Source organism: Hetaerina americana, unplaced genomic scaffold (genome assembly GCF_022747635.1).
Source record: "Hetaerina americana unplaced genomic scaffold, ioHetAmer1.1.p SCAF_10, whole genome shotgun sequence".
In the NCBI taxonomy this organism is placed as follows: domain Eukaryota; kingdom Metazoa; phylum Arthropoda; class Insecta; order Odonata; family Calopterygidae; genus Hetaerina; species Hetaerina americana.
This window is the reverse complement of record NW_027286070.1, coordinates 20,141,250-20,157,015: the sequence shown is the minus strand read 5'-3', so window position 1 is coordinate 20,157,015 and position 15,766 is coordinate 20,141,250. Positions and strand designations below refer to the sequence as shown.

General features: G+C 39.4%; 1 protein-coding gene across 2 annotated transcripts in view; it reads left to right on the top strand.

Annotated features, from left to right (window-relative positions):
• The first annotated feature begins 2,080 nt into the window (after positions 1-2,080).
• The window catches only part of LOC139700003 (SLIT-ROBO Rho GTPase-activating protein 1-like), a 337,506-nt gene continuing 323,820 nt past the window's right edge, over positions 2,081-15,766 (top strand). For both annotated transcript variants that reach the window (XM_071598428.1, XM_071598424.1), the window contains exon 1: positions 2,081-2,317. In XM_071598428.1, coding sequence (XP_071454529.1) covers positions 2,236-2,317 — 82 coding nt within the window. In that variant the 5' untranslated portion in view covers positions 2,081-2,235. The remainder of the gene's footprint in view (positions 2,318-15,766) is intronic.

The following is a 15,766-nucleotide window of genomic DNA, read 5'->3' as shown; positions in this document are numbered from 1 at the left end:
ATTTGTGTGTATAAGTGTGTGTGTACTACATATGTATATGTATGTGTTGTGTCTATATATATATATACACAGATATTGATTTTTAAAGCATAGAAACACAAAGAAAGGACACTCACATATGTAGCTTTGACGTTTCGGACTCTGATGATGACGGTCGTGCCGTTAAAACGTCAAACCTACATATGTGACTGTCCTTTCTTAGTGTTTCTATGTTTTAAAAATCTATGTCTGTTCTTTTTATATTTGTTTTTGTGTCGCCGAAGATTACTCTACTAAGATGACAAATATCAGCCTAGCACACTTTTTCAAACTCGTCTCCAGTTTATACATTCAATTTTCATTCTTGTGCGATCCGCTCATTCATCGCTCAATATTTCCTGTTTTGTTTTACGAAGACACTCATTTTAGTGTATTATAATGCGCATTTAATCGAAGTTTATGATTTTTATCGCATACCCAAGTTTATAATTCATATAATAATACGAAGTGTGGATAAGCCCTTTAGTATTATTTAAAGATGCATCTTTTTCTCCCATCTGCTGAGCGACGACCAATTCAATTAGCAGTTACTTATCTTAAAATATTTAAAAAAATCGTGCCACGACAATATTCGGTTCCGTTCTTAATGATTCCTGTAACGTGTGGTTCGGCTGATCGTCATGGGAAAGGTGATGTACTCGTAGGATCAGTCTCGTAATCTACCTGTAGAAGCAGCGCCCATACCCAGCTCTGAACCCTCTCAGGGAAGTTGTGCATGAATAGGAGAGAGGAAGAAGGGAATGGTGATAGGTGAAAGATGATGAGAAATGAGAGAGCAGAGAAAGGAAAAGTAATCCAATGAATGAAAACACTTTGTTGCAATTGATCCACTGAAGAGGGGGAAATGGCGTCTGCCACACCTTGAGACGCCAAGCGTAGACGCCAATACATACGCGGATCAATTTTTACTCGTATAGGACCCAGATAACTTAAAAATATATCGTAGTATTTCAATGAAAAATGAGGATTTTTTCTTTAAATATGGTTCCAATGTTTCAGGTCTCTTGGCCTGACGAAAATTCTAGATCCTCAAAAATCAAGTACATATTATTGTATTCTTCTTTTTGAATGTATTGTTAATATTATTTACGTATTCGAAATTCAGACCATTGTAATTACATACCATTTACGATGTTTACACCATCTTCCGCGGGGAAAAAATCAATTTAAAATCAAACTAAAGTGAAAAATAGCCCACTTCTTCGGGTTGGAAACAACCAGTTGCTGTGCATCCAAAGTTGCCGTTCCTAATTTCATGGAATTTACGCAATGGTCAAAAAAGACTATATTCGGAATGGGAAAAGGGCTAGCGTTCAAAGAAAAAAATCAAAAAACAGAAACGCTCGTTAATAAAAAGAAATAAAGTAGTCATTCAAATTATGTAATATTCAAAATCATCGACGTAAAATATAATGTTCATTAAATTTTTGAAAACAGTTCGGAATTAGTTGTTTAAGAACTTAATGGACCTACTATTTATTTAAATGCTCCTATTTATTGACCAATGTAACAGATTGTGTTGCTCTTTTTTGGCAGGTCATTTTATCCATAAATCATAAAAATTACGTTTGTTTTTAAAAGAGATAGGTCACTTGAGAACAGAAACATGGAGTAAAAATAATCAAACATGTGCAGCCAGTTTCAGAAAAGGACTGGGAATAAATTCTTTATTGGTTTAAGTCATAGTTTAAGCATGGAATAAATATATCTCTTCTGACTTGAGCATAGAAAACTCATTCATAAACAAGGTACTACGCTCATTGCACCCCGCGGGAAAATACTATTCCAATTATTTAATTCTTATTCAATTGTATTTGTTGTGCTACATTTCAACATCTTATAAATGTAATAGGGGGCGTATAGACCTACCAGAGCGAACAGTTTTGCGAACCAAAAAAAAATACCTGAATGGTTAACATGGCGCTCCCTAGGTGGCAGCTGCTGCCCGACCATGATGGCCAGCGATACGGCGGAAACTTGTGTGTTAGCAACGGCCTCTCACTAGCGAGGCCCAGTGTTGTTATTGGCGCCCGAATTGGCAGTTCGTGAAGTGGAGAATGTCGTGAGTTGGGACGTCGGGCACGCCGTCAACTCCTAATTTTTGTTTACTTTTGCTTGTGTACGTGATCCCTATTGTGTGAACATCGTGTGAGTCGTGTGTGAAGTTATTTCATCTATCTGATCGTAATCCCCACCATGGATGAAGGAACGGATGATTTGCCGTTGAAGTCACCTATGAAGAGGTTGGGATCCACCAGAAAGTTACACCTCTCCAACAGTAAGTTTTAATAATTGACAGCGAAAATTTAACTTTAGTTTTTTTCACGTGGTGGAGAAATATGTAATTATAGGGTTAACAAATTTAACCGGGTCCATGTTGGGTCTCCCGCTGAACTTTGAATTTATACGATTGATAACTATTGGAATCCTCTGAAAAGTAAATGGTCAACCGCCGTACTTTTTCGTTTATGAATTTCAAGGTTTCAGGAATTACTTGCCTTGATTGTGTTTTAACCGGAAAGTTATCGCCTAGTCTTACCAGTAGTAACTTACAACTTTACCGCCAATTCCTAGTGATGGACTGCCTTAATTTAAATATTTGGATAGGGAGCTGTATCCTTATCATTTATTTGAAATTTTTGCTTTATGATATTGGAATTCATTATGTGGTTATTTCTATTAAATATTGCTGTCCTGCTAAACATTGTCAATCGAATATTACGGAAGTTTTCACCTTTGGTTTGGATTGATCAATATATCTTTGGATATGTGGTTACAGAAATGCTTCTTGACATCATTATTTGTCATTAATAAACAACAACATGAAGGTTATTTGATAGCTGTGGCGAAGCGGATGCAAGGGTAGGCATTCCGGCTTCGTTATTGAAATTTTCACCGTTACAAGTACGAATTTTTCATATTGTGTTCAACTTTTAGCAGTTCACATATTTTACATAAAGTTTGGAATTGGACATAGTTGGCAAGTATTCGAGCGAAACAATACATTTTCATGTTTGTGAACCCAAGTGTCAGCATTTATTATTTAACAATTATTGGGAATTTGTGCAAGTTTGATATGTTTACATCACATGTCCTTTTTCATAAAATGGTTATTTGACGAAGTATTCATGTTCATGAAATAAAAGTGTAATCTTTTCAAGTTTTTGTGTGGTGGTCGTAGGCAAATAGCGTTCGAACGCCGGGTATTCGAGCTCGTATGTACCCTTAACAAGTTCACACAAGTATGTACTGCATCCAATGCCAATCATCGCAGTTTTAATGCAACATGAAAAATACTAATATTGGCAGTTAAATATAAATTTTACGACCTCTCATGGCTAAAATTGGTGAAATTCCTTCTAAAGCAATGGCATTTAATGGCTTGTATTCCGCCCGTGCTTGGTGTGGGCAAGAGTGAATTAAGTACTTGCTGTATTATGGAATGTGACATTATTTGCGTTGAGAAAATTTTCGAAATTGAATTCCGGGCCCCATTGCCTAAAGCTTAAGGCCAGTTTGCAAGTTCTTGTAATTTGAACGTGCTCAGTCTGCTGATTGTAAAAATGGTATAGCTCATGGTTCATGCTCTCTGTATGTAAATCTGAAAGTTTTATATGGCATTTAAAGTTTCGTATTACCTATAAGACTGAATGTATTTAGGGTAAATCAACCTGTATTCGACGCTTAGGGAAACGAACGTACGGCTCAGCCAGTGGAGTGCTGGATGGGCTTTCGGGTGCCGTGCTGTTGGCAACGTCAAGATGAGTGCTTCCGAGTTTTTCGGTTTTGTCCCAGATAAAGGAACAGTTGTTGGCAAGAAACATTTTCTTTAAAGGTAATTGTAAATTTATTGCGTCGCCATTTCTTGTGACGAGAAGCAAATCTTCTCTCTTTTTGACTCAGTGTTGAATACTCGTATCGATACTGTTACTGAATACTCATATTCAATGTGAATACCGATATCAATCAAAGGGTTGGTCCACGATACAAGCTGGATTAATAATCTGATGACATGGGAAACTTTATGTTTTTATTTCGGTTTCAGACAGTTTCAGAAATTGGAGAGGGTGTTACAAACAACAGATTATTACCTTTCCTCGGTCGATACGGCTCTGCGATCTGAAGAGGAAAAAATCCGTCTGGTAGTGGCAAACTTATTGCTCCAAACTATGTCTTTCTGCCACTAAACTAATCCTCTCAATAATTAGTTGAGATTACGGCCCTTTTGAGGAGGGAATAATCGGTTGTTTTCCCGCATTCGCCAACGCGTGATTGTATTTTGAATGTAAGCAATCTCGCGTAATGACCCGGCGGATGCAAGTTTTTGATGTCCAAACGAAGAGTAAAGGTTAAATTGACGTTTCGATCATTTACAATGGTTTTTTCGCACCACCCGGGGATTGGAACGATTTATCGTCTGTTTCTTCGAGGACTCAAACAAACCTACTATTCAAAGTATTATTCGGGTTTCAATACGTATTATTCTGGGGCCTATTACATCGATCCCTTGGAAGTATCGGGTATTAATCCCCTGGAAGGAGTTATATTCCAAGCGAAGAGAAAAAAAGGAGGAATTACTCGAGTTATTGTTACCAGAGCATTATGATTTTGTGGCCAAAATTTTAAATTAGCATGCCGGTGAAGATCATTGTACTATGTATTCAGACCCGACTAATGACTTCAATTGAAAGCGCTCATCGACAAGGAATTAAACTATCTTGATTTTTAGATTAATTTCCCTCTTTAAAATATTATTCGAGAGATTATATTGCGGCGTACTGAAAATACGATGCCTATTTTCCTTGGGATGCCATCCGATTAAATCCGATATCTGAATCCTTGACTCTAGCATCGGTGGCTTTCGGGACTTGAGTTCCGAGAAATTCGTCCATTGGGAACGTTGGGGTTTCGCTTGCCGAGCTGGTCACGTCTCAGCAGGGAGAGCGGAGGGGTTACTAAAAGTCGCCAGAAAAATGAAAAAAAGACATTGCATTATTTAAACAGATTAATTTCCTAGAGTTAGAAATGAATTGAAGACATCCTGAGCCCAATCGTTCGGGAAGATAAAGACATGAGTGCCGTTAATTTAGCGACGACTTATCGCACTAAAAAGAGTTTCCGGTAATGTAATTGATAAGTAGGCTAGTTGAAATGTTTTCCCCGATGTCTCTATGATGTCAGATAAAAAAAAATCTGCCCCAAAATTGAAAGACTAAGCGAGTACTAATGAAAGTACATATCATCATTCACATTACAATTGGGACCTAATGAGATCTTCGTGGTCAATTTGGAACCCGTTATCCCCTTGTATTATTTTAATCTATGAGTGGATAACTCCTGCGTAAAGATGGAGAGAGGACTGTTTTTAAACGCGCACGGCAGTTAAAAAATGGGGAGCTGTAACCTGACGGAATAATAAAAAACTTGGCCGTGGTAGGAAATTTTTCCAGGAATGGGGTGGAATTCCTTTTAGGTTTCGGGTACGGGGAGGATTTTTTTAGTAGGTAAATCTCCGGAAGTCTGCTGTCCCGCGGGGTGTGAAAAGTACGCGTCGCCTGCATCTCTCCACCGGGGGTGTCCTTTCGCCCCCCCCCTCTCTCTCGTTTCCTCTCTCGCGATATCGGGATCTTTAGGAAGTCTTCTTGTCGTTCGACGGGTGTTCGAGCCTCCATACGGCGGCGGCGTCTATGGGGTGAAGGGAGGGGATGTGGGGGGGACGTCCTCCTTCCAGTGTGTGCGGGTAGGGGAGCGTGGAGTAGGAGCGACCGCTTCCAATTTTAAACTTGCGGAAGACAAGTCGCCGGATTGAGTTCTGAGCGTCCCACGACGATCCACGCGCACTCAGCAACCCCCCTCTGCCTCTTTCATCGTGCATGCGTTTCTTCTCTCCCTCATTCTTTTGCCCCCATCCCCCACCACATACACGACTCGGCCTCCCCCTTACCTCCTCCTCCCTCTACTCAATCCCCGTTGCGCCACACCGAGGGTGGATACACATGAGGCAGGACTATTGGCGCCCCAGAGACGCTCCGAATGCCGCCGCCAGCAGCGAAACCTCGCATCCTTCCGTGGAACGCTTGTTGGTGAATGAAATACTATATATCCAGCAGGGCAGGCTAAATGTGCGCCGCTGCCTTGCGCCTTAGATTACACAAGGCGAACTCGAGTCTTATAGGGTTTTCTGACCGCGAAAGCATGTCTCTCCTTCGGTAATTCTTTTCCTGAAAGATTCTTTTGTGTCTAGGTATATTGCTTTTTGTTGTTATACCGAAAGGTATCCTTGGAGACATCTTACAGCCTCCATTATGGCCCACGATCAACGTCTGATGAATGCTTTAATGCAATTCCAGTTTTAGTTGAAGAAATATAGTATATCTTGGAAAATTTCAAATATTGAGGCAAAACTGTGTACATTGCGCGATACAACAGTCGCCGCCATTATTCTGAATGCCACACCACTTTATAAAATGTGATGGTATAAAGTAAATAAAATCTCAAAAAAGTTAGTTTTTTAAAGTTAGTTTTTTGGCAGGATTTATAGCTACGTTTTTAGCGGAATTACCAGGTTCTAGATTATTAGGAATTAATAGAGTTTTGAGAATAATTAAGAGCTGGATATGTAGGAGCTGAATCAATTCCCAACGCCTTTCGCTGTTGCAAGGCTATCCGTGAAACTGTACACGCAAGCATGAATTTCTTGTCTGAGTGCTTGAAGTAAGTAAAATCTGCTCTGCAAAAGAATGTCACCGAGTAATATTTCCGTGATGTTGCAGTTTACTTTTTTGTTGCCTTACATAATTGGCCATTCATTTTTCAGTACGCGAAACAATCCTACCGTCAAAGTCTTCACCAATGGAATCTTGCTCTTTTGCCAAGCTTGTTTATTATAAGTTTTACTGTGAATGTGAGTTAATGATATTTTTTGGAAAGGAAAATAGCAGTGATATTGGATGGTAATGATCATGGTAGATTCATCAGCCTTTTCGGTAAATTCGGCCAGATTCAAAGAATAAACCCATTGGTAATTCTTGAATTTTTCACAGGTGCTATTTTTAGCGAATTTTTTTCTGCGCATGTAAATTTTTGGGTCAACTACGAACAAAAAAAACCTTTTCAAAAGTCAAACGAGCATCGGTCCTCTTGGTTTCCTGTCGTCGAAACTGATGATCATTCCCCTTCAAACCATCAAAAGTACTCATTATTTCACTCGACAGTTTGAAAAATTATTTCCTTTCCTGGCTTTGCCTTCTGTTTGTTAGTTAGATAGATGCGTGCTATATTTCTCTATCTCATACGATATATTTCGTTTGGTCAAGAGCTGTAATTTTTTTTTTCAAATTGATGACGCAGAAAAATCTCCGATGAAGCCCGGGAGGAATCTCCTGCTGTGACACTCATTCTCGAATACTTTTTCTCCTTTTCGTCTCCACTTCCATTTACCCCGGGTCCGTCCCCCTCCCTCCGCCCCCCAACCACCACTCCTCCTCGTACCCTCCTCCAAACCCTTTCCACGACATCTCTCTCCCCCTCCCCTTGACTTGACTCACTCCGCCGGCTTCCGTGGTAATTAGGAGGCTGGGGGCGTCGGAAACATCTGTGACCCGTTCGCGAGATCGTGGTCTTCAGTCCCGCCAGATGCACGATCATTGGGTTGCTCTTGCCTTAAACAATTTTTATTGGCTTATAATCGCCAGCACTGCCTGTCGATTTCTCTCCCTCGGCGCACATGCCGGATGAGGATATGTCTTGGGCCGATCTCACTTCGCCGCCTTTATTTTCCCCTCTTTCTTTTTTTTATGACGTCTCGCACTCCGAGCGGAGCTGTTGGCGGTAGTTAATATTTATTCAAGCGCGGAAAATCGCGGAGCGGACGCTTCGAATCGCCCCATAGTCGGTCCTTTTTTTGTAATTTCGAATGTGGACAGGTTCAACTTGGCGTAAATTAGACGATAAATGTCTCGAATGTCTCATCCCCTGTCAGATATCAGGGGGATTAAGTTTAAAGTCGCTCTTGATGATTGTATTGCCCGTAGTTCATGCTCCCGTCCCGACGGAAGGGTTATTTCTCATTTTTATATTTTTTGGGAATTTTGGCTGGCATCCTAATCTGGAGATGCCAAATGGTTTTAAAAGTGGAATCCTTATACTGTCATACCACATCATAATATTCTCGTCTCCATGGTAATAAAAATTAACCACGAGGTCGCCCTAGTTCAGTCAATTTTTTAAAATCGCCATTAAAGCTAAATCCATGTGAGATCAAATATCTATTGATTTTTTTCAATCGTGTGAGCTGTCTTCTTTTCAGTATTTGCGACTTAATCGATCCTTTAGCGGTTCTACGGGGAGTTCAGCAATATCTTCCAAATAGGTCATTCGGGTAAGTCTTCAATTAAATTTTCGAACATTGAAAGCAACTGTTTGTTTCATGAAAATTCTCTGGTCAGTCATTTTCTAGGCATTCAAATTATCCTTTTTCAAAATTTATTGCCAAATTTTTGTGCTAACTGTACGAGTATAATGTGAAATTTCCATTGGTAATGTAAATTGAACAATCGCGTAACTTAGTGGCAATATACGGTCATTTTCACTCGTCGATTAACAATTTATTTGATGGAAGATTCCCGCACGCAAAGAAAATACAGGTATATGTTTTTTCTCTCCAAGTTAATATCCAGGATCCGTCTCGGGCTATGCGAGTATATAAGTGAACTAAGCAAATCGTTGCTGGGTGCAGTCTCCTGTGCTAAAGGTCGCGGTACACATCGATACCTAAGCCTTATCCTCCTGCGCAATCCGAGGTGGTCAGTCTCATTTCGCTAGCTGCGGGCGGTATAAGGAAAGGTCCCTCACTCACCCTACCTCACTCTGCCCTGAATTACGTATAATTTTACACCGAATCTTTAAGATCCGTATCACCGGATCCATCCACCCAGACTTATCTTAAAAAACTAAGAGAACCTTGTTTTATTTTTAGAAATTTTACTATGCTGTTGATTAATGTAGGAATAGATTCTAATTAGCGTAGATAGCAATTGATTTTTATAAGGATAGCTTCTCCGTTAAGCGAACCCCTCATTTGTGGATTTCCGTGTTATCGAAGCCGGTAGGGGGTATTTACATATTCCATCTCCGTCGTTCACAACACAATTAACCTTTCCCGCGCTCTTGATAAGTTTTAGTGACGGCTGAATCGTTTCCTCAACCTTGAGGTAATTTTGAGCCCTTCAAATTGAATAATCAATCAAAAAAGCTTCAATCATCCACGTAGTTGGCCTTTGATTACTACATCTTGCTTAGTGCAAGGTGGATATCAGTGCAGTTACGATATCATCCTCATCTAACAATTACTTTCGTAATATTCCCGTTTGTTAAATCTAACTCTCCTTTCGCTCATTCTATTGATAATCGTAGTAAGATAATTTAACGTACACTTAGCAAAATTTTATGGTATTATAATTTTGAACTGTTTTTCGTATTATCACTAGTAAGTAAAACGTATCACGAGTGTAAAATCTGTGGCAATCGACAATGCGTATTGTACTGGATCGAGGAAGGTTTAATGTTCCTAACGCCAAGTAAAGTATTTTTTAGGAAGTCCTCAAAAGAGAGGACGAGGAGGTGATGAAGAGTTGAATCGGAATGCCAAAATTTAGTCCGTCTTCTTGGGGAGTTGGCATAATAGCGAGTAAACTGCAGTTCTTTGCAATATAACTTCACGTTTAAATGAAAATCAATGCGTAAAGATCCACGTCACATGATTTCTTTCTTGGTTAAGACTTCCTTTGCATTATCTTAGTACCAACATCAATGGCGAGCCATCTTCAATTTTTCACTTCATCATCAAATTATTATCCATTAATATTTGCATTCCACCAAATCTCCACGGCTATCACCAAGTTCATCCACTGTACAAATTATGAAATTGGGATAGTTTTACAAACATTATAAGCGTTGTCATTTGTGACGGACGTCCATGGTAGTTTCCGAATCCATGTACCCTAAGAAACAATTTTGAAATAGTTGTGATTTATATAGTTTACCTTGGGCATAGATTTGATTTTATTTCATAATTAATTATTTCGACAGTGTTTTTTAGCATGCATTTCCAATTATATGTTTTTAGGCTACTTTAATTCGAAATAATATCTGGTTTGGTGTTGACACATTGGGGTCACATAGTGGAATTTACGTAGATTGAAAGAAATCAACGTAATATAACAATTGCCGCTAAAACCCTCTTTAATTGGGAAAAAACAATCTCAGTTAGGGAAGGGTAGAGCTTATCTACGTATCATTGAGCCCAACGACGTTTTGAAATATATCGGGGATGGGGGGAGCAGTTCCTTTGCCTGTGCCGGCTATGGTTTCCCAGGAACATTTGGTACACAAAAAATCGAACAGCATGGGTGAAGCTGTGAGTGCCCATACGCTTCCCCGGGAATCGAACCCAGGCCGTTCCGGATCATTGGTCCAACGCCCCCAATTCTCCCCACCAAATTACCGCGTCCCAGTTTTTAGTGAAAATACATGTAAATTCAATTTCATCCAATTAATATTTGGTTGTTCCACCGGGAAAAAATGCTCACATGTGCATGTCGGAAACTAAGGATTTGACATAACCCTCTTCCTCACTTGGAACCGAAATAGAACCTCGTTCTGGCTGATGAAAGGCTGCTACCGTATCCAGAAAAAAGTCACTAACTTGGTTAATCAATTCTCCACTTTCTTTGCCTCTTCCTTAACCCTCTTACTCCACTCAACACCTCTCTCTGTCTGACACTCCTGCACTTTCCTTTTCATACCTAAAAATAACTCTCCTTCGAGGAAGCCGTTTCCTGGCGGTCAGGGAAGATGCAGATCTGTTACGAACGGGTTTGTCGAAAGTCACGTTTTTCACAATGGTTGGGTTTTTTTTTCGAACGTCATGCATACCAGGACTTATTCATAACTTACTAGATGACCTAGAATTCTCTACAATATCCTGAAATGTCTTATTTCCTTCCATTGACATTCTTATTTCCGTTTTTTATCTCGAGTTTCCAAGCATGGTGATTGCAAAGGGTACAAACTGAGTTAGTATTCGTATCTTTTCAAAATAATAGTGCAGAGAAAATATGTATGACTCGGTATGGGTCTTTTTCTAGTCCAAGAAATACTTTTTTGGATAAATAATTGAGACGTGCCCAGCAGATGGCGGATTATTTACGTGTGAATTTACAATATTATGAATTAGTGTACATGGATTGTAATAAAAAATATGTGAATCTTAAATACATGCTCACTGATTAAATTTCTGAGGTAAAGGCATAGGAAACAATTAATTATGAAACAGTGGGTATCGGGTTACGTAACTCGGTTCAGTTTAAGCATTCGTGAGTCTCTCTTACCCAAAACCTTACGTAAAAATCACAAGAATATTATGGCTCGCCCTGAGGAACTTCAATTCATTAGATGACTTGTTGGTGGTGAATGCGCAGGATATTTCAGAGAGAGACGTTAATTTACGTTAGTTAGGTTACATTTAGAATGTGTCTAACTATAAGGGACACATCAGGGAAATGCTAATTGAGAAGTTAAGTAAAGTTAAAGAAAAACGACACAACAAACGACAACGATAGAGCGTTGGACTACTGACTGGAGGGCCCGGGTTCCATTCCTGGGCAAGCCTCTCTGGACACCTGCAGCTGAACCCTAGCTGTGTGTTTTTTCGGGTTCGGTTTTTTGACGTAGGAGACTCCTATAAAACTACGATGACGGGAACATAATGAAAAATGGGTCTAAGAATTTTATAGCCCTCTATATGAGATAAAATAACCAAGGAGATGAGGTTTACTATCGCATCGATATATGTTACATTCTCCCTCACACATCGAACTTTCCCCTCTTGCATCGGTAAACAATCCATTATGTGTGCGTGCGTGTATATACATACGTATACATATATATATATATATAATGCAAGCGAAGGAGGGAGATGGGGCTAGCCAACAAAAATATAGAAAAAAACACTCACACGTATTCCAAATTTTCGATGGCAAGACCCACCTGCATCTAGAGAAAGATGGAACTGACAGTTCCTGACTGACTTTGATCGGTAGACTACTGCTGATATAATTGTTACCATCTGCTATTCCTTTGACAAAAACTTCTTAGTTCAATAATTCCCCTCAAGCCCATCATAAACTGTCGCTTTACCTACTTTTTTTGTCTTTTACGCCGCCTGCCACCCGGCTCGGTGACGGCTGGCAAGGTATTGAAGCGCAAACATTTTCCCATCGCACTCAAACTGACATTTAATACAAAATTTTGTAGTCAACTTAACTCCGTTGAAGTCCCTTATCTTCATTCACTCGTGTAATTCATTTGGGAAATTTCATTATTTACTAAAGATAAAGGGAGAACTTGGATAATAGCAATTCACATAAAGACTTTCACATTGAATTTCCATTGAACTGCTTCTACGAAATTTTACCTTTCTAAACGTTTATATACATTTTCGAATACGAGCTTTGAATTTTCGCATCCAAATTTCATTTGCTTTGATCACTTGGGGTCTTCCCAAAGCTTATAACCGTAATACTTATGCAACACCCTGTATGTAATGATCTCACTTTTGATCAAATGAGCAACAACTCAAGTAGCACCAGATGAAAAAATTATGTGCTGTCATCTGTGATGTATAGGTTTGTATTAAATTTTCACTGTAAAAACTAAGTTCTTATCAATATACTTGACTCGAGAGCTTTCCATTCCTGTGTTCGCCATTTGACGGGTTTTCGTGTTGGAATATATTATGTGTGTGTATATATATATGTATATGTGTTTATGTGAGCGCACACAACACGCATACTGTATGTAAGGAAACTTGCTATATGGATGTAAAATCTTTTTTTGCATTAAGGTGGACGATGTGAACTTAATGTCTTCGTTGATTAGCAGCACCAGCACGGCTTTTATTTTTTGTTTTTGTCTGTGAATCAAAATAAAAAAATGTGAACCTGAAGTTTACAGCACTCTTTCAAAAGAAAATTAAGAGTTTTCAAAAAAGAAATTAATTTCAGATGAACTGTAAGCATTTCTAGCCCACGAAGTCAGTTCCTTGCTTTGTCATTAATTAAAATGAAGGTCCTTCTTGTAACTTCAATCTTATCATTATCTAAAGGACCGCGCGAAATTCTCTATTCCCCGAATATCTTCCGCGTTCTTCGAAAATATTTATCAAGCCTTGAAATTAAAACAGCTGTGGCGTATTTTTAGCAGAGAACCTGCCGAACATATTTCCTTCCCTGTCCTTTGCACTTTTTTCGTTGTGTCCCTTTGCGATTTTTTCGTCAGTAAAACAAAGTGATTTTCTTAATCATTTAGGGCCGTGAATCTTCATGTTAATGGGTAGCAATTAGGTAATGTTTATCCCGACGCAGAAAAATACTTGGTATTTTGGAAATGAGGTATAATTATGGTTAAATTTTTTGTCACACATTTTTTAAGTAAGAGTGTTTATGGGCTTTATACGAGGTTTTAATGGATGGTTCCACGATATTTAGTTGTCTTTTTTTCTACCGAATAGGATGACGTTTCTGTGTCATTTCCTTCTACCGCGGCCCCCTTCCTTACATGTTTGTCGCCCACACCAAATATTCGACTCGGGCATCATGAATATTTATCAAATGAGGAAAAGTGCCTCTGGTGTGTTCAAAGCAGCTGCCTTCTGGGAACAGCTGTGTGGTGTCAGGATTTCCCCTCAAGCGCCATTCTGTCTTAAGAGTATCTTCTTGCCGTGGTTTTTTGCAATTATTTAGATTTTGCGCCCCCCTTCCCGAAAGTTCATTCATTTACTTTCAACCTTCGTTCCCGTAGGAAGTATGTGTACTCCAATGCTAGCAACTTTTTAACATTTCTCAATGGTTTTAAATGGCGGATATGGTTAAAAGCGATTTGATCCGTTATTTCTTCATGCAACATCATTGCCATCCTTAGGGTGTCACTGGCGAGCTGAGGAATGGGAAATGTGAACTTCGTTCTGCTGACGTTAAATGACTGACATACACTCCGGTCTCTCAGAGGGACGTCAAACTATCGCAGCCAGAGTGCCTGCCGGTCATTGAATGCCAACACCACGAACGTTTTTGTCTTACCCCTATTTTCGTCACGCCGGTGGCTGCCGGTGACTTTTGAAATTATAGTGCCTACGTTGAGTAGTGACGATTCGCGGTGATGACATAGGAATGTTCCTGTTTTAAAATTTTATTGCAATTTAGAGCATCAATAGCCTCAAAGTCCCTCTACCCACTCGATCCTCTACGCCCTGCCATCACGTACCGAGATAAGGATGGAGTGAGCGACTGCGCAGATTGTTGTCATTCCACAGTTCAAGTGATACGACAGGTTCCAGAAAGTCGTCGCGGAAACTAGGTATACGAGTTCCCATGTGCGTTACGATTTGTGATTTGTTGGATATATGTTTCAGTTTGACGAATGTTTGAGTTTCAGGATGATGGTCTACTGGATATATCTAGATAATTCTGGCATGTTTGAGAATCTTGCCATCGGTTTCGTTACATGCAAAGGTCTTTACGACGGCGAAAACTAGAGGCCATTTTACGCGGTGATTATTTCAGTCCAAAATTCAACTGAACTCAGTTCAGTTGAATTTTGGCTACTGATGATCCCTTTGAACACAAAAATCGAATCAATGCATGCTTTTCGCAACTAGCGGGAGCCACGATTTTCGCGGATCTGCATTCACTGACAGGCAAGCGGCTCAGGGAATCAAAAGAGTAACTTTAATGGCTTCGGAAACAATCAATACATGACGCTGCATGTCTGCAACTTTTGAACCAGCAATATTTAACTATAAGAAAACGTGATTTTTCGGTTTGAAATAAATGTTACATATCACATCGATGATCTTCGTTTTTTTCTTGTCAATTTCTTTCTTACAATCCTTATATTTTTCACTTTTCCTGCAAAATTCGTTGTTTTCTCCGAATTGTGACCATACATATTTGCTGTTTATATACATATTCATACATTAGAAAGTACTATTTCTCTGCTCATTAAGAGGCCGCTTCTAGACCCCGAAATTTCCGCGAGTTTCGCTTTGAATTTTTTATCTTTCAAAGTGCTCTTTTAATTGTTTTCCCCACACCTATTTTATAAAACGAGTTTAAGTGGCCTTGATGCCGAGTTATCCTCAAATGCGTGTGTGTGTTTATTTATATATATATATATATATATATATATATATATATATATATATATATATATATATATATATATATATATATATATATATATATATATATATATATATATATATATATATATATATACACATATACACACGTGTGTGTATGTACGCACAGTTTATTTTTGGATGTATTCAATTTTTTGTTTATTTAAATATGTTTGTATTTATTGTCTGGCTTTGGTTCCCCTTTCGGAGCAAGTCCCCGACTTCGTTTGCGAGACCCTTCCATTGCGGAACGGGGCGTGGGTCTCCCCGTCAATTGCGGACTATCCTTCGGCCCCTCTCCCCCATCTCTCCCCCTAACAAACCCCCCAAATTCAACCCTTTCCCCACTCCGCGAGGGGTAACCGGCGTTGAGGGGGGGAGGAAGGAGAACGATTCGTGAAGAGGAATGAAGGGCTGGTGGGGAAGGGTTGGTGGAAGAGAGGGGGAATGGCTGCGGCGGCCGCCCCCGTGGGATTCTGATTGAAGGGA